General features: G+C 44.8%; 1 protein-coding gene across 4 annotated transcripts in view; it reads right to left on the bottom strand.

The window, feature by feature from the left end:
- Nucleotides 1-7,835: 7,835 nt before the first annotated feature.
- The window catches only part of RNF150 (ring finger protein 150), a 286,972-nt gene continuing 271,607 nt past the window's right edge, over nt 7,836-23,200 (bottom strand). For 2 of the 4 annotated variants that reach the window (XM_042234321.2, XM_042234323.2), the window contains exon 7: nt 12,109-21,041. In XM_042234321.2, the coding sequence (XP_042090255.1) occupies nt 20,923-21,041 (119 nt within the window). In that variant the 3' untranslated portion in view covers nt 12,109-20,922. Of the gene's footprint in view, nt 8,088-12,108; nt 21,042-23,200 lie in introns of those variants that run through there. The other 2 variants (XM_060400648.1, XM_060400650.1) reach the window with 2 other exon arrangements.

Here is a 23,200-nt window from a genome sequence, read left to right as displayed (position 1 = left end):
CAAGGGACTCTCAAGAGTCTTCTCCAACATCACAGTTCAAAAGCATCAATTCTTTGGCGCTCAGCCTTCTTCACAGTCCAACTCTCATATCCATACATGACCCCTGGAAAAACCATAGCCTTGACTAGATGGACTTTAGTTGGCAAAGTAATGTCTCTACTTTTGAATATGCTATCTAGGTTGGTCATAACTTTTCTTCCAAGGAGTAAGCGTCTTTTAATTTCATGGCTGCAGTCACCATCTGCAGTGATTTTGGAGCCCCAAAAAATAAAGTCTGACACTGTTTCCACTGTTTTCCCATCTATTTCCCATGAAGTGATGGGACTGGATGCCCTGATCTTCATTTTCTCAATGTTGAGCTTGAAGCCAACTTTTTCACTCTCCTCTTTCACTTTCATCAAGAGGCTTTTTAGTTCCTCTTCCCTTTCTGCCATAAGGGTGGTGTCATCTGCATATCTGAGGTTATTGATATTTCTCCCGGCAATCTTGATTCCAGCTTGTGTTTCTTCCAGCCCAGCGTTTCTCATGGTGTACTCTGCATAGAAGTTAAATAAGCAGGGTGACAATATACAGCCTTGACGTACTCCTTTTCCTATTTGGAACCAGTCTGTTGTTCCATGTCCGGTTCTAACTGTTGCTTCCTGACCTGCATACGGATTTCTCAAGAGGCAGGTTAGGTGGTCTGGTATTCCCATCTCTCTCAGAATTTTCCACAGTTGATTGTGATCCACACAGTCAAAGGCTTTGGCATAGTCAATAAAGCAGAAATAGATGTTTTTCTGGAACTCTCTTGCATTTTCCATGATACAGCGGATATCGGCAATTTGATCTCTGGTTCCTCTGCCTTTTTTAAAACCATCTTGAACATCAGGAAGTTCATGGTTCACGTATTGCTGAAGCCTGGCTTGGAGAATTTTGAGCATTACTTTATTAGCATGTGAGATGAGTGCAATTGTGCGGTAGTTTGAGCATGCTTGGCATGGCCTTTCTTAGGGATTGGAATGAAAACTGACCTTTTCCAGTCCTGTGGCCACTGCTAAGTTTTCCAAGTTTGCTGGCATATTGAGTGCAGCACTTTCACAGCATCATCTTTCAGAATTTGAAACAGCTCAACTGGAATTCCATCACCTCCACTAGCTTTGTTCGTAGTGATGCTTTCCAAGGCCCACTTGACTTCACATTCCAGGATGTCTGGCTCTAGATGAGTGATCACATCATCATGATTATCTGGGTCGTGAAGATCTTTTTTGTACAGTTCTTCCGTGTATTCTTGCCACCTCTTCTTAATATCTTCTGCTTCTGTTAGGTCCAGACCATTTCTGTCCTTTATCAAGCCCATCTTTGCATGAAATGTTCCCTTGGTATCTCTAATTTTCTTGAAGAGATCTCTAGTCTTTCCCATTCTGTTCTTTTCCTCTATTTCTTTGCATTGATCGCTGAAGAAGGCTTTCTTATCTCTTCTTGCTATTTTTTGGAACTCTGCATTCAGATGCTTATATCTTTCCTTTTCTCCGTTGCTTTTTGCCTCTCTTCTTTTCAAAGCTATTTGTAAGGCCTCTCCAGAAGCCATTTTGCTTTTTTGCATTTCTTTCCATGGGGATGGTCTTAATCCCTGTCTCCTATACAATGTCATGAACCTCATTCCATAGTTCATCAGGCAGTCTATCTATCAGATCTAGTCCCTTAAATCTATTTCTCACTTCCACTGTATAATCATAAGGGATTTGATTTAGGTCATACCTGAATGGTCTAGTGGTTTTCCCTACTTTCTTCAATTTGAGTCTGAATTTGGTAATAAGGAGTTCCCTTGTTTCAATCTCTTCTCTAGTGTGGTGCAGGGCTAGAGAAACTTGCCAGGCTCTCCATTCAGAAGAGGGGAGGCAATGTAATGTGGTGAAAAACAGCTTTTATGAGCCAGAAAGACTTGGGTGTGTGAGCAGTTTTGCCACTCAGCACCTGAGTGATCCTGGATAGATCCAACCAGTCCATCCTAAAGGAAATCCGTCCTGGGTGTTCATTGGAAGGACTGGTGCTGAAGCTGAAACTCCAGTACTTTGGCCACCTGATGGGAAGAGCTGACTCATTTGGAAAAGAACCTGATGCTGGGAAAGATTGAGGACAGGAACAGAAGGGGACGACAGAGGATTAGATGGTTGGATGGCCTCACCCACTCAATGGACATGGGTTTCGGTGAACTCTGGGAGTTGGTGATGGACAGGGAGGCCTGGCGTGCTGCAGTTCATGGGGTTGCAAACAGTCAAACATGACTGAGTGACTGAACTGAACGGAACTGATCCTGGATATATTACCTCCTAAGCTTCACTATTTCTGTGAGTATGGTTTCAGTGTGTCTGCCCTCTGATGCCCTCTTGCAACACCTACCATCTTACTTGGGTTTCTCTTACCTTGGGCGTGGGGTATCTCTTCACGGCTGCTCCAGCAAAGCACTGCCGCTGCTCCTTACCTTGGACGAGGGGTATCTCCTTACCGCCACCGTTCCTGACCTTCAACGTGGGATAGCTCTTCTAGGCCCTCCTGCGCCTGTGCAGCCACTGCTCCTCGGGATGCTCCTCCAGGCAGCCGGCCCTTGGGCGTGGGTGGCTCCTCAGGGTCACTGCCCCTGACCTCGGGTGTGAGGTGGTTTCTCCCTGCCGCCCCTGACCTCGGACGCTGGGTAGCTCCTCCCAGCCATGCTCAGTGCGGGAAAACTAGTCTATCTAATCACACTAGGACCACAGCCTTGTCTAACTCAGTGAAACCAAGCTATGCCTGCGGGGCAACCCAAGACCGGCGGGTCATGGTGGAGAGGTCTGACAGAATGTGGTCCTGGAGAAGGGAATGGCAAGCCACTTCAGTATTCTTGCCTTGAGAACCCCATGAACAGTATGAAAAGGCAAAATGATAGGATACCAAAGAGGAACTCCCCAGGTCATTAGGTGCCCAATATGCTACTGGAGATCAGTGGAGAAATAAGTCCAGAAAGAATGAAGGGATGGAGCCAAAGCAAAAACAATACCCAGCTGTGGATGTGACTGGTGATTGACTATGCCAAAGCCTTTGACTGTGTGGATCACAATCAACTGTGGAAAATTCTGAGAGAGATGGGAATACCAGACCACTTGACCTGCCTCTTGAGAAATCTGTATGCAGGTCAGGAAGCAACAGTTAGAACCGGACATGGAACAACAGACTGGTTCCAAATAGGAAAAGGATACGTCAAGGCTGTATATTGTCATCTTGCTTATTTAACTTCTATGCAGAGTACATCATGAGAAACGCTGGGCTGGAAGAAACACAAGCTGGAATCAAGATTGCCGGGAGAAATATCAATAACTTCAGATATGCAGATGGCACCACCCTTATGGCAGAAAGGGAAGAGGAACTAAAAACCTCTCGATGAAAGTGAAAGAGGAAAGCGGAAAAGTTGGCTTAAAGCTCAACATTCAGAAAATGAAGATCATGGCATCTGGTCCCATCCCTTCATGGGAAAACAGTGGAAACAGTGTCAGACTTTATTTTTTTGGGCTCCAAAATCACTGCAGGTGGTGATTGCAGCCATGAAATTAAAAGACGCTTACTCCTTGGAAGAAAAGTTATGACCAACCTAGGTGGCATATTCAAAAGTAGAGACATTACTTTGCCAACTAAGGTCCGTCTAGTCCAGGCTATGGTTTTTCCTGTGGTCATGTATGGATGTGAGAATTGGACTGTGAAGAAAGCTGAGCACCAAAGAATTGATGCTTTTGAACTGTGATGTTGGAGAAGACTCTTGAGAGTCCCTTGGACTGCAAGGAGATCCAACCAGTCCATTGTGAAGGAGATCAGCCCTGGGATTTCTTTGGAAGGACTGGTGCTAAAGCTGAAGCTCCAGTACTTTGGTCACCTCATACGAAGAGTTGACTCATTGGAAAAGACCCTGATGCTGTGAGGGATTGGGGGCAAGAGGAGAAGGGGACGACAGGATGAGATGGCTGGATGGCATCACAGACTCGATGAATGTGAGTCTGAGTGAACTCCAGGAGATGGTGATGGACAGAGAGGCCTGGTGTGCTGCGATTCATGGGGTTGCAAAGAGTCGGACACGACTGAGCGACTGAACTGAACTGAACTGAAGCTTCACTATCGAAGAAGGCAATGGCAACCCACTCCAGTACTCTTGCCTGGAAAATCCCATGGACCGAGGAGCCTGGTAGGCTGCAGTCCATGGGGTCGCTAAGAGTCGGACACGACTGAGAGACTTCACTTTCACTTTTCACTTTCATGCACTGGAGAAAGAAATGGCAACCCACTCAAGTGCTCTTGCCTGGAGAATCCCAGGGATGGGGGAGCCTGGTGGGCTGCCATCTATGGGGTTGCACAGAGTTGGACACGACTAAAGCAACTTAGCAGCAGCAGCAAGCTTCACTATGGTGATTGCAGCCATGAAATTAAAAGACGCTTACTCCTTGGAAGGAAAGTTATGACCAGCCTAGATAGCATATTCATAAGCAGAGACATTACTTTGCCAACAAAGATCTGTCTAGTCAAGGCTATGGTTTTTCCTGTGGTCATGTATGGATGTGAGAGTTGGACTGTGAAAAAAGGTGAGCGCTGAAGAATTGATGGTTTTGAACTGTGGTGTTGGAGAAGACTCCTGAGAGTCCCTTGGACTGCAAGGAGATCCAACCAGTCCATTCTGAAGGAGATCAACCCTGGGTTTTCTTTGGAAGGAATGATGCTAAAGCTGAAACTCCAGTACTTTGACCACCTCATGTGAAGAGTTGACTCATGGAAAAGACTCTGATGCTGGAAGGGTTTGCGGGCAGGAGGAGAAGGGGATGACAGAAGATGAGATGGCTGGATGGCATCACGGACTCGATGGACATGAGTCTGAGTGAACTCCGGGAGTTGGTGATGGACAAGGAGGCCTGGTGTGTTGTGATTCATGGGGTCGCAGAATCGGACACAACTGAGCAACTGAACTGAACTGAAGCTTCAGTATTAGAACTTATAAAATGGGCTAATGGTAGCACTCTCTTCACTCACCATGTGTTGGGCACACTGTATGGCGTCTGTAGGCCCTGACACTAGCTGAGTGCCTGGTGCAGGAACATGCAACCTAGTCTGAGACTCAAGTCCTCACCGTCAATCGTAAACATTATGTGTTCCTTGAAGGTCATTTTTTCGGAGTCAGAAGCAGCAATTTCTCAGCATGCTATGTGTTGCATTAATAATGCTGGCCGGGACTACGGTCTTTGGGCTAAAGGGTTGTGCTCTGTGAGCACAGCGCCCCCTAGTCAGGAGATGTGGTACTTCCGCTTTGGGCCTTTCTCTTCTGCGAGCCCATGACAGACCAGTCATTAGTTAACTGTGCCTTGAACTCCTCCTGGGTCCTGAGGCTACATGGTTGAGCCAGGGACAGATGCGGTGTGGCTGTGGCCCTGCCAGTCAGGTGGAGATTGTCCATATTCCTTTGGAACTTGGTTTGTTAGCATTTCTTTGCAGCCTGGGTTTAAGACTGTTTCTCCAGGGACAATATGAGTTTGATCCTACCAAATACTTTGCGCAACTATCAGTCTGGGCCAATTTATTTTATTATTTTTAAAATTTTCATTTATGTATTTTTTGGCCCCGCTGTGTCTTCGTTCGCTGCCCGCAGGCTTTCTCTAGTTGTGGTAAGCTCTCTTGCTCTGTACGGGTTTCTCACTGCGGCGGCTTCTCTCGCTGCAGAGCGCAGGCTCTATCTAGGCATTCAGACTTCCGGAGCTGTGGCACACCAGCTCAGCTGTTCCGGCTCACTGGCTTAGATGCTCCACGGCATGTGGAATCTTCCCACATCAGGGATTGAACCGTGTCCTCTGCCCTGGCAGGCAGATTCTTACCCACTCTACCACTAGGTAAGTCCCTTTATTTTTATTATTTTAAAATTGAAGTAGAGTTGATTTACAATATTATATTAGTTTCAGCTGTATAGCACAGTGATGCAATATTTTTGCAGATTATATTTCATCATAGGTTATTACAAGATAACGGGTCTAATTCCCTATGCTATACAGTATATTCTTGTTGCTTATCTGTTTTATGTGTAGTGTATTTCTTAATCCCATAGTCCTAAATTGTCCCTTCCTGCCTTCCCTCTCCCCTTTGGTAACCAGCAGTTTGTTTTCTACATTCATGAGTCTGTTTCTGTTTTGTATATACGTTTATTCGTATATATCCAGAAAAAGTGAGAATGCTAATTTGAAAAGATACATGCAGCCCAGTGTTCATAGCAGCACTATTTACTATAGCTTATTCAAGGGAACAATCCAAGTGTCCATCAATGGACAAATGGATAAAGATGTGGTGTGTATATACACACACACACACACATATATGCACACCACATCTTCTTTATCCATTGTGTATATATATATATATATATATATATACATTTATAGCATAAATTATATATAATGGAATATTACTAAGCTGTAAAAAAATGAAATACTACCACTTGCAGCAACATGGACAGATCTAGAGAATATTATGCCTAGTGAAATAAATCAGGCAGAGAAAGAAAAATACTGTATATCACTTATATGTGTAATTTTAAAATAGCATAAATGAATGTGTGTATATATATATATATCAGAAATAGTCTGGACCCATTTTAAATCTGTGGGTGGCTGGATTCTGGTCCTGGGGTCACTAGAGGGCTTGCCTGTGGTTGGGGCATCCGAGGCGACAAGGGGAGTGGGAGGAGGGGTACTCTAGAGCTTCTCTTCTTTATCTGGCACCAAGTCCTCCACTGGTAGACACCTGTCCCAACTTCTGGCAGGCATGTGTCTTCCAGTTTGCGTACTGAGGTTTTCCTCGTGTATCCGCACTGCGGGTGCTGATCTGGGGTCATGGTCTCTGATTCTGACGCTGAACTTTGTCCCTCTCCCCTGCAAGAGAAACACAAACCCTTCCTGTGGACTGCTTTTGTGTAGCCCTTGAGCTAAGGACAGTTTTTACCCTTTAAAAGGGTTGTTGAAACAACAACAATGGAAGAAAGTGACAAAAATCATGTGACTCACAGAGCCTGAAATATGGACCTGGCCCTTCGCAGAAGAGAATCTGTGTATCCCTGGACCATCAGGGGTCAGCACACAGCCCAGGGGAACCTCTGGGTCTGGAGTTCCACTTTCCCTTCTGGGTAGTATTTTCTTATAGATTCTGGCTTTCAAGAAGTTTTCTTACTTTCCCACCAATTTAGCTACTCATCAAAGAAGGGCTTCCCTTGTGGCTCAGCTGGTAAAGAATCCCCCTGCAATGCAGGAGACCTGGGTTCGATCCCTGGGTGGGGAAGATCCCCTGGAGAAGGAAACGGCTACTCACTCCAGAATCCTGGCTTGGAGAATTCCATGGACTGTATAGTCCATGGGGTCGTAAAGAGTTGGACATGAGTGAGTGACTTTCACTTCACTTCAAAGACAATTTAAAAATATTTTGTTCAGTGTTTTTAAGTATTCTGTAATTTGGAGATTTTCTTTGGATATCTGATTCCTCATAATACATGGAAAAAAAAAATCCACTCCCCTGATTCCTGTTAAGCAAGTCTCAGTGTTGTAGAACTAGAAGAATGGCAGGTTGTTGACTATGAGTCAGTTTTGGAGGGTACAACACCACAGCAAATTTCACTTTTTAATTTTTTTAAAAATAATTTACTTTATTTTTGGCTGCACTGGGTCTTTTTTTAAAACATAAATTTATTTATTTTAATTGGAGGCTAATTACAATAGTGTAGTGGTTTTGCCATACTTTGACATGAATCTGCCACGGGTGTACATGTGTTCCCCACCCTGAGCCTCCTCCCCCCTCCCTCCCCATCCCATCTTTGCACGAGTTTTCTCTAGTTGTGATGCTCAGGCTTCTCTTTGCCGTGGCTTCAGTTGCTGTGGAGCACAGGCTCTGGTCCATGGGCTGCAGTAGCTGAGCTCACTGGCTCTAGTGCATCTGCTCGATAGTTGGTGCACAGGCTGAGTTGTTCCGTGGCCTGGGGAATCTTCCTGGTCCAGGGGTTGAAACCACGTTCTCTGCATTGGCAGGCAGATGCTTCTTATCCTTTGTGCCACCAGCAAAGTCTGTAACCAATTTTATTTTGAAAGAGCGAGTGAAGAGACGAATAACTCACATTGGGATCTTAAGGCAAAGAGCTTTCTCCCACGACTAAAACCAGGCAGCATTCGCTGGGACCCACCTTGCGGATGGTGTGTCTGTGTTTGCACGTGTTCCTGCTTGGAGACTCTGGTTGCATCCATCCTATTTCTGTCTCCAGATCAGAACTGCTCCTGTTCAGGGAGTGTTCCCTGACTAAACAGTGATCTTCCCATCAATCTAATAATATTCAACTTTCAGGGTTTTTTTTGCTTTCCATTCCTGAGATTTTTGAGCAGTCTGGAGATGCCTGCCCATTTATGGAAGCAGCCCCAGGGTCTCTGGCAAAGGAGTTGGGAAACCCAACCTTGTCAGCCTAAACTCTGGCCTCCCTTTTAAATAATGTCCTCCCTTTTCTCCTCCTCTTCATTCCAAAAAAGACAGAAAAAGAAAGTAATATGAGGCAATCGGACCACTTCTAATTTTCTCGGTTGTTCGCGAAAGGCTATGTGTTGTTAGATGCACAGGGGTTTTGCTGGTGTAACACCAGGCCTGGGCCCAATCTTATTCGCAGGTCTAACTGTGTTGTGTTGCTGTATTCTGTAACTGACTTCTCTGAGCTCACATTTATTTATAGATATTGATGTTATTCCAAAGTCCTGAATTTTTTTTTTTCCTTAGAGATTTGAGACCCTTGGCTCCCATTAGATCTATAATACCAGTGACAGCTGTGTTGTGTGTACAGTGCTCATAGCAACCGAGGGCTATGCCCGCCAGTGAAAACTGGCTCTGGTTTCTCCCCTGACTATTTAGTGAATGATCCGTAAGAACAAAGCCGGCAGGAACGTTGGAGCGAGGCACAGAATGCGAGCCTAGGTTGTGGGGGGAGGGGCATCATGACTACGATCAGACCTTCTGGATGTTTCCACAGGGACAGAGTGGGAATGTCTTCCACCAAAGAAAGGTCTGAGGGCTTGGGGGAGTTTAACTGTTAACTTCTATGTGTGTGTGCTTAGTCCCTCAGTCGTGTCCGACTCTTTGCAACCCTGTGGACTACAGCCCACCAGGCTCCACTCACCATGGGATTCTCCAGGCAAGAATACTGGAGTGGGTTGCCATGCCCTCCTCCAGGGGATCTTCCCAATGCAGGGATCGAACCCAGGTCTCCTGCCTTGCAGGCAGATTCTGTATCGACTCAGCCACCAGGTTCGTGCCAGCAAATAGGCTCCCCTCACACGCACGCCCCTCCCCACCCCCCACCCACCGTTGGAGACTTTGGTGGTATTCTGCCTGTGCTAGGCTATGTGACTGCAGATGGATGAAGGGACATTTAAGTTTTTTTTTTTTTTAAGTCTTTATTGAGTTTGTTGCAATACTACTTCTGCTTTGTGTTTTGTTTTTTTGGCCCCCAAGGCATGTGGAATCGAACCATCTCCTGGTCTTTGATGGAGCAGAAAAGTCTCTTAAATTTTTCTGGTTGGTTGACCACCACTAAGTATGCATCTCTAGGAGATGTGTTCTGAAGTCTGAAAGTGGTCGCAGGCTTATGGGGAGGGGGGAAGGGAAACAGTTTAAAATATATTTTTATTTATTTGACTGCACCACCTCTTTGTTGCATCTAGTTCCCTGACCAGGAATCGAACCAGGGCCCCCTGCGTTGGGAGCGAGGAGTTTTAGCCACTGGATCACCAGGGAAGTCCCTCACTGTCCCTTATGCTTACTGCCAAGAACAGAGAGTCACTGTGAGACCTGAGGGTGACTCTACCAACCAGTGGGATGAAATACCATGCAAACTAATTTCTGTTGTTGGATCCCTCAGAATGATGGAACCATGGTTCTAAAGCATCTCAGAAATAACGAAACCTGTCTCGGTACTGAATTTCTTGTCAGTTGGTACCCTCACTCTATGTATAGTAATTATCACAGAGCAAAAATAACCCACCTCTTCCCCTATCAGCCCTGTCTCCCCAATCTGGTGCAACGAATCATTCAACCAAGGCGAGGAGATGAGCGGGGATGCTGACATTGGTGTAGAAAGGATTGTGAGACTTAGAAAAGAACGCAACACATTTTCTTTCTTATTTATTTGGCGGCACCGGGTCTTGTGTGGCATGCAGGATATTTAGTTGTGGCATGCAAACTCAGTTGCAGCATGTGGGATCGAGTTCCCTGACCAGGGATTGAACCCTAGCCCCCTGTATTGGGACCTACTGGACCACGAGGGAAGTCCCTAAACACATTTTCCTATGTTTTGAATAGTGGTTTAGAAGCTAGTACTCCAAATATGGGCGTTAACACTCTAGGAAACTGGGTGGTCGAGTTGGCCCAGCTGGCTGATTACAAAGCACTGCAGAGTTTTACATTCTCCACTCTTGAAACGATTATACTGCATGGCTTCTCAAAAGTCCACGAAGTGGAGTATCTAGAGGGGCAGCGCCTCTACTTCCTGAATGAATGGAAAATAAGCCACGTGGTCACCCCTGCCTGCTCCCTGACACACAGGGGACTCTGAGGGCCCCCAGTGACCTGTGTCCCAGGACATCTCCGCTCCAGGGGGAGTGGGCACCGGGCTGGCGGTGCAGGCTGTGCACGCGGCCCTTTTCCTGTTACAGCTGGAGCAGGGACAGAGCTCTGAAGTGGGAAATAAGGTCCAGCAGCTTTATTCTAGCTCAAAAACTTACACGTTCTCTGCAAGTGGACTCGTCCGGCACAGTGTTGAAAACTACGACCCTTGACAGAGGGGAACAGTGATAACTTAGTGAAGACCTGCTTGGAAGTTAATAGCTAATGTGTTTTGTACGAAGCCTTGTTCCAGCGGAGTCGCCCTTGGGGCTTGGCTGCTGAAGTTCCTAGCATAGTGAGAATGGGTCCCACTGAACACATTTCCCAGTCTAGGATCCCCTGCTCTAGCGGAAGCATCATGGACGACGGAGTCAGGAGGGATGGCTTCCAGGTCCTGGGTAATAGCTTCCACCCCAGATGGCAGCTTTGTTGGTGATCACAGGTGCTTGGGGGGAGATCAACGCTGTGATCGTGGAGGCATGAGCAGAATGGAGAGTGCCTCCCAGTGTGGCACAGGCACGGTTACCAACAATCTCCTTCAAATGTCCTCTGGGCTAGGAATGAAGCGTGGGTTAGCCCCTGATGCTTTCCAGCCATTCACACAGCCCTGGTCACTTGGGCAGGAAGCAGCTCTGGGAGGCCAGGGCATCCAACAGGGCTTGGCTTTTGCCAGCAAAAAGTGTGGTGTTCACAGCCTCTGGAGGCGGGCCAGGCCAGGTGGAAGGCTTCCGTCTTAAGTTGAACCACGCCAGGCACATACGACTTACCTGCCTCGAGGCAACACATTGGCATCTTGGATGGGCCGGACCCAGGGGCTCTGAGCCACACCAGGGCCTGCCGAGTGGGTGATAACAATAAATAGGATACCTTTCTCCTTTTCATCTTCCTTCCCTACTTTCCTAGGCTGGCATTTCCCACCTTGCGAATGTGAACAAATTGCTGTTTAAAATCTGTTAGACGTGTACAAGTAAGTATAAATGAGGACTTGCTGCCCCAGCCCATCTGGTGGGCTCCGCAGTGTAACCTTCTTTATGGTGATCTGCCCACTGGTAGCTCAGATCAAGTGTTCAGTTCCCACCCAACAACATTTCAAGAGAATTCAGCAGCCATTATTCTGCTGAGCTGCTTGAAATCTATATTGTTTTTAATTTTTATTTTTCGGCATGTGGGACCTTAGTTCTTCCAACCAGGGATTGAACCCACGCCCTCTGCATTGGAAACACAGAGTCTTAACCATTGGACATCCAGGAAACCCCCTCAAAATCTCTTTAATTACTTCACTTAGAGGCATAGAGCTAAGAAGAGGTCTACCTGGCATTTGACTTACCTGAGAGGGATCAAGAAGGCATTAAAATCTCTTGTTCTTTGAACACAATCATGACGGTGATAGTGTCACCATGGAATCCCAGATGAGGTTACAGTTTGGGAAAGGATCACACAAATATATGCCTCAGGTTCCATTTTATTAAAAAACAAAACCAAACAAAATTCTGCAATGGAATTTCCTGGAATTCACAATCCTTTTCAAATTTTCATAACTGCATGTTTTTTGAACTTTACAGAAGAACACGATTGCACTTATTTACATGACAGTCTTCTATATAATAAAAAGAGCCATGTTTTATGATTGAATGATTCCAATTATCGTCCTTAATATCTTATCATTAGCCCGTATGAGACAAACAGCTTCTCTCTCCAAGCACATAGAAAATAGAATAAAGCAAAATAAAAGTTGTGTCTCCTAATAGAAGACAATTCCTGTTAAAGATGGTTTCTTTTAAACTTCTGTGTATTTCAAGAGGGATATAAAGTGCTTTAGAAGGAGTAAGGTAGGTGCCTGAGGTGGGGAAGAAGAAAAAGAGATTTATACAGAAAAAACCAAAATGAAACCCAGTAACTACACCATCTGAACTAATCATTTAAATATGCCTGTGACTTGTACAGAAGATAATGTTTGGGTAGAACAGCTACATAATTCACTACTAATTTTTTTCTTTAAACAATTAAGAACAAACCGAAGTCCAAATAAGAAGTTACTGGTGAAAATGCCGTGGGGAGTAACTTTGGTGATTTTGAGTCATGTGGCATATAAAACAAGGAAACAGTCTCATAATCTGAGTATCGTGAGAATGAGTTAGGGACCGTTACACGTGGGATCTTCAGACTGGCCGAGAAGACCTCAAGGGGACGCTGAGTAAAATTCTAACAGTGACGTTGCTCGTTTTACAATGAAAGCACGTAATCTGTGTTGGCAAGGGGTGGGGGGTGGGGTGGGTAATAAATCCACTGAATTTTTTTCTTGTTATTAGGAAGGGACTAGACATTGATTAAGATGTCATGTCTGAACTATTTCTGAATGGTAAATTCATTCTTTGCAGGAGATTTCCCGCCCCCCCCCAATGGAAATAATAATATCCTACCTAAAGAGGTTAAAATAAGTTGGGTTTTCCTTTCTTTTCACATTGCTGAGCTGTCAGTTGCTGGTCTTGATCTGCAGTCCACAGAATCAGTGTCTTGTATATATACTGCTTGGGAGGCTCTTCCCAGAAACTGGAATAATCATCCTTCCAGCTTGTGAACATTTAAAAGAATAACACCCATTATTTTTTCAAGAAATAAATGGAATGTAACTTTTCACAAGTACAAAATTACTTCAAGTTTTCTAAATATAAGGGACATCTCACTATAAAAATAACAACCCCTCCCTCCCCTCCCCCACCTCGACATCTCTTTCTAATTAGAAAATGGTACAACCATTTCAGATTACTAATGTGAAAGCAGGAAGTAAATATATTATGTCCACGTACAAAACACGTCAGTGTCTCACACCATTTACATTCATATGAAAGAAATCTGTTTATTGATCTTCCTTTGCAATTTGACAAGAAAAAAGTTGAGATAACGTTACAAAACAATTAGGCCCTTGTCTTAGAACTCTGTACAAACATTCCAGCCAGGGGCATCTCCTTTGCAAACAGAGCAAACGATATTCTTTCAACATTTTGTGGAGGAAGGGGGCTGCTGACAGAGAGATGTTCCATGGGGCCCTCCTCCAATTTTCAGAGTTCGTGACATTCCTCCCTATTTTGACAAAAGTGGACCAAATTCTCAACTACTGAGGAAACTACAATAAAAGGCAAATCACTACTAGTTGTTGAGGAAATGGTGACTCTCGTCAAATGAGTTGGCGGAAAGGATAATGGTGAGAATTCCAGCAGAGGGCGCCCTGCTCCCTTGCAATAACATCCCGTTTCCCACTAAGTACCATAGACACCAACACACAGACTGCAAAGTCCTTAATAGTCCTGCCATCGCCCCGTGATCTATTACTACAGGCAATAGTTTGGTATTTTCTTCAAAAGAGCAGGATATGCTATAATTAACTAGCTCTTATACACGAAAATTCTTTGGCTATTTAAAATCTTCACATTCTCAAAGAGAACAATATTCTGAGTTCAATAAAGCGCTCAATTTGTCTGAAACTTTTGAGGGAAAAGGAGACTACGTACTCGACTGTCAAGATGGTGCAGTACTAAGGCCATGATGCTTTTTTTTTTTTATTTTAGATTTCTGGATTTCATAAGAGAAATCCAGCCTGCAAGAGAAAACCCCCTAAGATTTCATTCACAGTTTCATTCGACCAAGTGAACCAACTTCACTTTTATTTATGAGCACACTGGGAAAAAGTTAAACTAGCCACTGGAAGAAACATGTGTCCCTTTGGATGGTGGACACATTTGGATGGTCTTTGGTTCATACAGTACACATGGTCCCCACCTAATTTTCTCTGCTTCTCCAAGTCTTCCACTTGAGTAAGGATGACAAGACCACAGATGTCCTGCCAAGCAACGACTTTAGGTGACTCAGAATGAGTCCCTGGGTTTTCTCCCTCCCTCTCTTCAGACCTACAGAGCCTCTGGAGAGAGACATGGTTTTGACTTATCATTATCCTCAACAAATATTTATCCAGTGGCCAGAGACAGAATGGCTTGGTGGTAAATCCAAATGTTAACAGTAGCACACGGATGAGAAGGTCTTTAATCACGGAGATTTCTGGAGAAGCCACTTGGTCATGAAGCACTCAAGGCAGGCGTCACTCAGAGGCCAGTAAAGAGAAATGTAAATAACCTCAGCAGCTCCTTTGCAGAATGAGTGGGTTCTGCAATTCAAGGACTTGATAATGAAGAGTCTACATCCAGGATCTGGATGCACTGCTTGAGTTTTGGGATGATTAATTTAGTGACACCCAAAGGCTCAAAGAGCACAGTGTGGCTTCTCATCTGTGGGTCTTTATAAATTACAAGGGGCCTGGAGTCATGAGATGGGGAGGGGAGGGCAGGAAGGTAAGAGGCAAGTGATGAGAAACGCACACCTGCTTCTCAGAATTAATTTATTTTTTAGATAATCCCAACCTTCTTTGCAATCAGGAGTGTTTAACTCACGAGCGTCAAACTCCTTAAGATGAACACAAGCCCCCAAAGAGGCGAGCTCTAAAATTCGAGGATGCTCCTTGATTCGGGAAGAGCAATCATGTACATTCCCTGCCATCTTCTTTTCTAACTCCCTGTGGGTAAAAGCATCCCTGTGCATGAACGCTTAGTCATGTCTGACTCTTTGTGACCCTCTGAACTATAGCCCAGCAGGGTCCTCTGTCCATGGGATTTTTCAGGCAAGAATACTGGAGTGGGTTGCCATTTCCTCCTCCAGGGAATCTTCCCGACCCAGGAATCGAAATGGCATCTCCTGTGCCTCCTGCATTGCAGGAGGATTCTTTACCCACTGAGTCATCAGGAAGCCGTATCCTCAGCACCTTTTAATTGCCCTCATCAAAAGTACTGTTCAGTTCCGCCCATGCAAATAGCACAGAGGGAGTTCTGTGATGCAGGGCACCTCATAAGGAACTACGCGTCCCCCTCTTTGGGGGAATGGTTTCTTTTTGCCTCTTTTTCAGTCTCGAGGAAGAAGCGGCCTCTCAGATCACTTACAAAGAGCAAGTTCTCGTGCCAAGATGTTAAGAAGCAGGAGTGGACATCGGATATGGTACAGCCCATGTGTTTTTCCAAGAAATCCTAACCCTGGGGGCCTGTGGTGAACTGAGAAGGTCACAGATGCTGTGGGTGGAAGATAACAGGTTAGACAGTATTCTGAAATTGTTACCTTGCCATTATTTGCCTCGGAGTCTTTTATGGCAAGGAAGTCTTTTTTTTTTTTTTTTTTTTTTAAGGCAATAGCTAGAGGTGGTCTGTGATAAAATTAGTGACATGAGAAGTGAAAATGAGGCAGACTCCACTACAGAGGAAGTTAATTTGCTTTTATAGTCAACTGGTTTTCCTCATCAGAACTGCAGAGAGAGATTCTGCCACACAATAAAAAGAAGAAAAATGTCAACAACAGGAATGAGGGTAATCACAATAATAACACCTCTTCAGACCCACTAAGGTTTTTCTGTCCTGAAAGATGGGAAAAGGATGCATGTGGGGGTGTGCAGACAAAGAAAGAGATAGGCAGTCAGAGAGAGCCAGAGAGCCAGAGACACACCCAGACATAAAAGGAAAGAAATCTAAACGAAAGTATTATTAAAAAATGCTACCAGAAATGACCTCAGAGGCTCTGTTACCACAGAGGGTTGGATCCTTCCTCCACAGAGGGTGTGGCTCTCTCTGTGGTTTTCTGAAAGGGTTTTGCTTTGATGAGGTTTCTTTGTTTTCAGTCCAGGTGATGCCTTCAACAGACAATGCTCTGCAAGAATTTTCATCTCGACTCGATGAACGTGATGGTATTAAGAGTCCAAGACAGGCTGTCTGTCATCGCTTTTGGTTCTGAAAGGATGTCAGCTTCAGGAATGTCAGAGCACTGAATTAGCCTGGGTACCAAGGGTTGGGATGACCGAATCCAGACCCAGGAGCATCCAGGATGTTTCCAGCAGAATGAGGGAAAACAAAACAAACAGAGAAACCTCTCTGACCTGTGACTGATTCATGTTGCTGTATGGCAGAGGCTAACACAATATTGTAAAGCAATTATCCCCCAATTAAAAGCCACCAAAACACCCTCTTTGCCTCCATGATCATGATCACAACTCAGTGACATCAGAAAAGGTAGATGCCTTTGCCGCTTTTAACTTTGTACCTTCTCCAAGCTCTCCATCACTCCTTGCCGGGATGACAGAGTTGACACTTTAGAGGTGATCCAAACCTAGAGACGAAATCAAAATACCTATGCTCTATTCATGATCGAAGCTCAGTTCTGCCCAAAGGGACCAGCCACACAGGACGCAGCAATTCCTAGAGGGGACTCTAAACTACTCTGAGGGCATGGGGATGCTCGTTTTCTTGCCCACATCCTTGGGGCCGAAGGGGGATTCTTACTTCTGAGCTGAGAGCTGGTTTCTGAGTTGCAGGGCATCATAATTCACCAATTCGAAGTTGGAAAGTCACAAGCTCCTAAGACTTTGCCTGTGTTGAGAAGGCCACACAGAGTCTTGGATTTGGAGTCAGTATGTACCTTGCCACTTTTTCCTCCCAAATCCATGATTTTAGCCATAGTGATGGGGCCAGGGGCCACTGGGTCTAGGAAAAGACCATCTTCAGGGGGACCAGGGGTGAAAGTAAATCTGCATTACTAGAATCTGGAATTCTGTTTGGCTCCTGAGTGACGCACATCAGTCCAAGGGTGGAAGTGAAGGATCTAATTTTGTCTCAGCACCAAACCAACATGCTTTGGGTGACTTCTTTAAAAAACAAACAAACAAAAAAACTGGTCAAGGAAGTAACAGCAAATGGTCACGGACATCTGTGGTATGGTTAAACAGGTCCAGCAAAAATTTCAGGAAGGATGGTCTGAATATTTATCCATTATAGGACAAGTGGGTCTCTGGGCCTCTCATTAGGCGACCTGGGTGGGATCCAGTTCTCTCTAGTGGTAATTAGGTTTTAACCCCTTTTCTTTGTAAGGGTCAGGGAATCTTGGGAGAACGTTGGAGAAGCTCTAGCCCTGTGTTCTCCAAGGGTGACCACGAGCCACGTGTGGCTGCTGAGGACTGGAGCATTAGCCAGTCCAAATGGACAGCTGAGTGACTGTCGAATGCACGCTGCCTTAGTAGACTTAGTATGAAAAAGAATGCCAAGTATTTCATGAATACTTTTTATACTAATTACTGGGGAAACAGTAATGTTGGAAGAAAAAAGTATATTATGGAAGTTACTCTTACCTGCTTTCTTTCGCTTTTTAAAAATCTGGCCAGTAGAAAATTTGCAATTACACGTGGGACTTCTACTATATTTCTATTGGAGAGTGCTTGTCTAGACCCTACAGAAAAATGCACATCAAGTCTGCAGATGCTTCAAGAGGGTTCCCACACCCTTTGATACTTTCTATGAGCCATGGGGGGCCCAGGTCAGGGTTTATTCTTTGGGGGGGATGATCTGTGTGGGAATGACTCTTTCCATTTCTTTTTTTGGACCTTTGATGGACGTGAGTCTGAGTGAATTCTGGGAGTTGGTGATGGACAGAGAGGCCTGGCATGCTGCGATTCATGGGGTCACAAAGAGTCAGACACGACTGAGCGACTGAACTGAACTGAACTGATGCCAGTTAATTACTCTTTTTGTTTTTTCCTTAAAATTACCAAAGTCATGGGAAAATTCTTCAGAAACACATCTTTGGTAAAGGAGAACCTTTTAGCCTCAGGGAGCTTGCAGCAGGACCTTCCTAGGGTCAGGTCCACAGACTCAGCTCTGCCACCTGGGCTTGTCATCACCTAGGCAGCATCTTTTAGGGGCTGCTGGGCTACGGCACATATAAGCAACCAATTCCTGATCTACCCGGTCACTGGCAGGAAGAGAGAACACCCACCAATCCTAAAGGCATTTTCTCTCTGGGCATGGGATCCAATTTATCTAATTATCCTCTTCATTCCCTTTGACTTAATACCGAACTTTGTTTTGGACAAAGTGGACTGAAGGAGGGGTAGGTGGTACAGGCCTTTGCTGATCTAGAAAAAGAAACACCTTGAGATGAAGAATTCCACACTGAGAACGAGGATTTGAAGGTGTCCAGAGACTGCAGACTCTGTGACTAAGTGTGGTTTTTTAAAGCAAGGCAAAACAAAGCAACTTCTCCTTGGCCTTAGAACTTCCATTATTTAGACAGTCAGTCTCAGCCACATAGGCGTGCTGAGTCTCAAAAAGCTGTTATATGTTACATGTCAAGTAACTCTGCCTGCCCAAGGTAGAAAGTCTGCGGTGTGTCATCACTCACTGCTAAAAATGGGTCCCCCCTGGCAAAATGCTCATTAGTGGTCCTAGGACCGGAAGGAGCCTCGGGCATCATCTTGTTAAACACCTTCTCTTTACAGATGCTGAAGCCGAGGCCCAGCAAGCACGCGGCTCATCTCCGCCTCCTGACTCTGGATTCGCATTGCCTTTACTCCTCCCTGCCTGGATACCCTGCGTTTCATGGCAGGAAGTGTTGGACTCCTACAGAGATGTGACATTTCTGAAGGCGGTGACCATTTTCTCTGCCTTTGCTGCCTACTTAGAAAGCATCAAATAGGGAATCGTTAAAAGCAGAGAAAAAAGAGCCTTCAGGGGTCTCCCCTGACATCTACACCGTGTTCCAGCAGGCAGCACAGGTTTACTGTTTTCGCATGAGGATGAGTGTGGCAAGGCAGAAGGGCCTCATCACATACGTAAAGAACTCAATGAGAGAAGCTTTCTTTCCCAGGTAACCCATGCCCAGCAGCATGGCCTTTCACAGATGTCGAGGTGATCCATATAATGGTCCAGAGAAACAATTTACACTGCCTTAGTCATCTGTGCATCTGGAGAGTCTCAAATGTATTACAAAATTGCCCACTGAAAAAATAGCACATCTCTGTCATAGTTACAAAAAAAGAATAAAAACATAAAGAGTTTAAAAACACCAGGTGGATTTTCAGAATTCATTCTGATACCTCGTTTCCTCTCCCTCGGACTTTGTCTCTCAGTCAGGAGAAACTTGATTTTAACAATTCCCACGCACTGTACTTGTTAGATCGAGGGTTCCATTACACCCCACCTCCCACCTCCCACTTGGTATCTGGATGCACTCGGGGGAGCCCTGGGAAGCAGTTTCCTAAGGATTCACCTGAATCCTTCCTTGAGGTCTGGTGAGGTTGAACAGAAGTGTACTGGAATTAAGGTAAGACCTGGATGCTCTCACAGCCCCCACTGTGTTGGATCCAAAGATGCTTGGATCTTTTCTAAAGCTTCCATCTCCTGCAGGACCCACTCGTGGAGGTAACAGGAGATTGTCGTAGCCTTGGGGAAACCAACGCAACAGACAGTTCACTTTCAGGAAGAGTATGTGGTATCTGGTTTGAAAATTAGGCTTGTCATCCCAGCGACGGACAAGCCCTACAAGCCACACAGGATGGCGCTAATGCCCCGAGAGGGAAATTGTGATTTCAGCATTTCAGTTAAAGACTGCTAAGACCCAGAAGGATTGACGTGCCTCCCTAGAGCTTCCTTCTCAAGTCACATGGGTCCTTAACAGAGCTGGGCAAGTGGAAGCCAGAGTGTGTAGCTGAAAAGCATGAGCCGTGGCCTCCGTGGATTCAGAGCTTGGTGTTGGGCTCTCTGGCAGCTGGGAGTTTTAAGACCCACTTAAATGAATTTAGATTCTAAACGAAAGCTGGCCTTAGACTGTTTCAAGGTGCCGAGGCACTTCCTAAAGCCGTGCACACTTCATGCTGAGAGGTAAAGGCCATTAATCTCAGAGATGGAATACAAACTGGTCAGAGCAGGAACTGATGCTTCTAAACAGAACTCGGTACAAAAGCTGGAGTGAATCAAAGGAAACACAAAGGGGTGAACATAACGTAAACTACACATAGTCCTTAAAAAGAAACCTCCAAAGAAATCAACCACGTTCCCCAAACAGGAAAGCAAGACCCCGGGAAAAACTGAAATGAAACTAAGAAGCCCTAAGAGTGTCCTTTCAGTCTGTTTCAGGAACTTCTGAAGTGTGTGTCTACAAGGACATGGAAGAGAAAATCAGCTTTCAGCTTCCCAGGTGCCAAGGCCAGGGCCTGCTGCAGAGATGGAGAAACTGCCTCCCGATGAACGTGACTTTGGATATTGCTTTGCGGTACCATTCTTGAGTGGAGCGCCCTGGAGTTGCCAAGGTGTTCTGGAGATGTGAGTGCCAGGTCCAATCTTGGGGCACTCCTCCCTTCCTTCCCCTCGCGTCCTACCATCCCTTTTTTCTCTATTTGCCGTTTCACGATTTCACCTCTTCGCAGTCTTGGTCGGTGGAAAGTTCTACATCAGACAGTCCAACCTCCATCGCCATGATCAGTGAGATATCAGAATCACTGCTTATAGCTGGCTCCTGCTCACCTGAGGGGGAAACAAAGTTCATGGTGAACACCGAGCTACGTCGTCAGAGGCTTAATATGATTGCCTTTAATAACAGTTCATTGATGCCAAAGTCTGGTGGTACAGTGGCTAGCATAGCTGCCTTCCATTTCACTGAAGCTCAAGAGAATGTATCAGGAAAACTGCCTAGTTTGTAAAAAATAAATACATAAGAAAAGAGTCTAGCTATCTTCTCATGCTAAGGGTGTGTGTGGTAAGTCGCATCAATTTGTGATCCCACAGACTGTAGCCCACGAGGCTCCTCTGTCCATGGGATTCTCCAGGCAAGGATACTGGTGTGGGTTGCCACGCCCTCCTCCGGGGGATCTTCCTGACCCAGGGATCAAACCTGCATCTCTTATGTCTCCTGCAGGGGCAGGTGGGTTCTTTACTGCCAGGGCCAACTGGGAATCCCTCACACTATGAGAAGATGTATCTTATAAGTATATATCTAAGGAGGAAAAAATACATGGAATATCTCTAAGTAGGGCAACAAATTCTATATGGAAAAGCAGTTGAACAATTCACAGATGAAATGACTGATAAATGTGTATAAAATTTTTAAGAATATTAAAAACATGAACAATAAGATCAAGGGTATATGTCACCCTGGGGAACTTCCCTGGTGGTCTAGTGGTTAAGACTTTGCACTTCCATTGCAGGGGGCGCTGGTTTGATCTCTAGTCAGGGAACTAAGATTCTGCATGCTGCATGGTGGCCAGAATAAAAAAGTATTATGTCATGCTGGGAATATTTGTAAACAATTCACTGAGGGTTGTGTTCTTAATGTACAGAGAACTTTTAAATAAATAAGAAAAACTTAGAGTCCAACAGAAAAAATGGGTAAAGGTTACTGTTATACAATTCACAAAAGAATGCAATACAACTGACCAATAAATATCAGGTAAAAAGGAGCTACTCCTTTTTGTTATGAAATCTTCACTCTTTAAAAAAGACTGTATTACACACATTGCAGGAGATATTTTGATCAACTGCATTCAGACCTGTGAAATTTTCACCCTGTAATTTCATTTCCACAGTATATTACAGAGAAATAATCAGAGATGCAAAAATATCCATTTAAGCATTATTTATAGCAGCAAAACATTGCAAGTAACAAAGCCTAACAATAAAAAATATCTCAGTAAACTATGTTACTTCTAAAAGACAATCTTCTTGTTATAATTATTAAAGTGATATTTCCAAAGAGTCTGTATTTACAGAAGAAAATGCTCCCAGTAAATGAAAACAGAAGTATTCAAAGCTTTATGTGCAGTGAAGTCAACAGAGAAAGTTAACTGGAAGTAAGAAAGCCAACAATATTAATAAGAGTTGTCTCAAATTTGGGGATTTATAATTATTTTCTTTTCTTTAAAAAATTTAGCTTTACTCCTAAACAAGCTTCAATGAATATATATCATTATTCACTCAACATATAATTGAGTCCCTACTATATGCTAAGAATTGTGCTAGCTGTAGGGATATAGGGGTGAAAATGAGGCAATTTCAGTCCTCAAGGAGCTTACTGTCCAGTAGGCAGGCAGACCATTGACTTGTCAATTACACCCCAACATGATAAGCTCTTTGTTGTAAGCTGTACCTGGTGTTATTGGAGGTAAGGGGGCTACGTAACCATTTGCTGAGTCTAAGAAAGGTTTCCACTGGCTGGCATGTCTAAACTGAGTCCTATAGGTTAACTTGTATTTCAGCCAGACGAATGAGAAGGATGAATCTTTTAAGCACTAGCAATAGCATGTACAGATGGTTGGAGTTGATAGACAGCTTTGTGCAGACATCAGACTGTATTTAAATATGACTGGGATGCAAAGGTAAGTTAGGGAGTATGAACAGGGGAGGCGGGGGAGCTCAGCTGCCTATAACTATAATAGAAAGCATTAATTGCTCACTTGTGTCTGACTCTTTGTGACCCAATGGACTATAGCCCACCAGGCTCCTCTGTCCATGGGATTCTCCCAGGCAAGAATACTGGAGTGGGTTGCCATTCCCTCTCCAGGGGATCTTCCCCATCCAGGGATCAAACCCGGGTCTCCTGCATTGCAGGCAGATTCTTCACCATCGGAACCACCAGGGAAGCCTATAAGGCAGCTTTAAAACCAGAAGATCTTGTATGTTCCATTACC

Source organism: Ovis aries, chromosome 17 (assembly GCF_016772045.2).
Source record: "Ovis aries strain OAR_USU_Benz2616 breed Rambouillet chromosome 17, ARS-UI_Ramb_v3.0, whole genome shotgun sequence".
NCBI lineage: Eukaryota > Metazoa > Chordata > Mammalia > Artiodactyla > Bovidae > Ovis > Ovis aries.
Note: the sequence above shows the minus strand (reverse complement) of the source record. Positions and strands in the feature narration are given on the sequence as shown.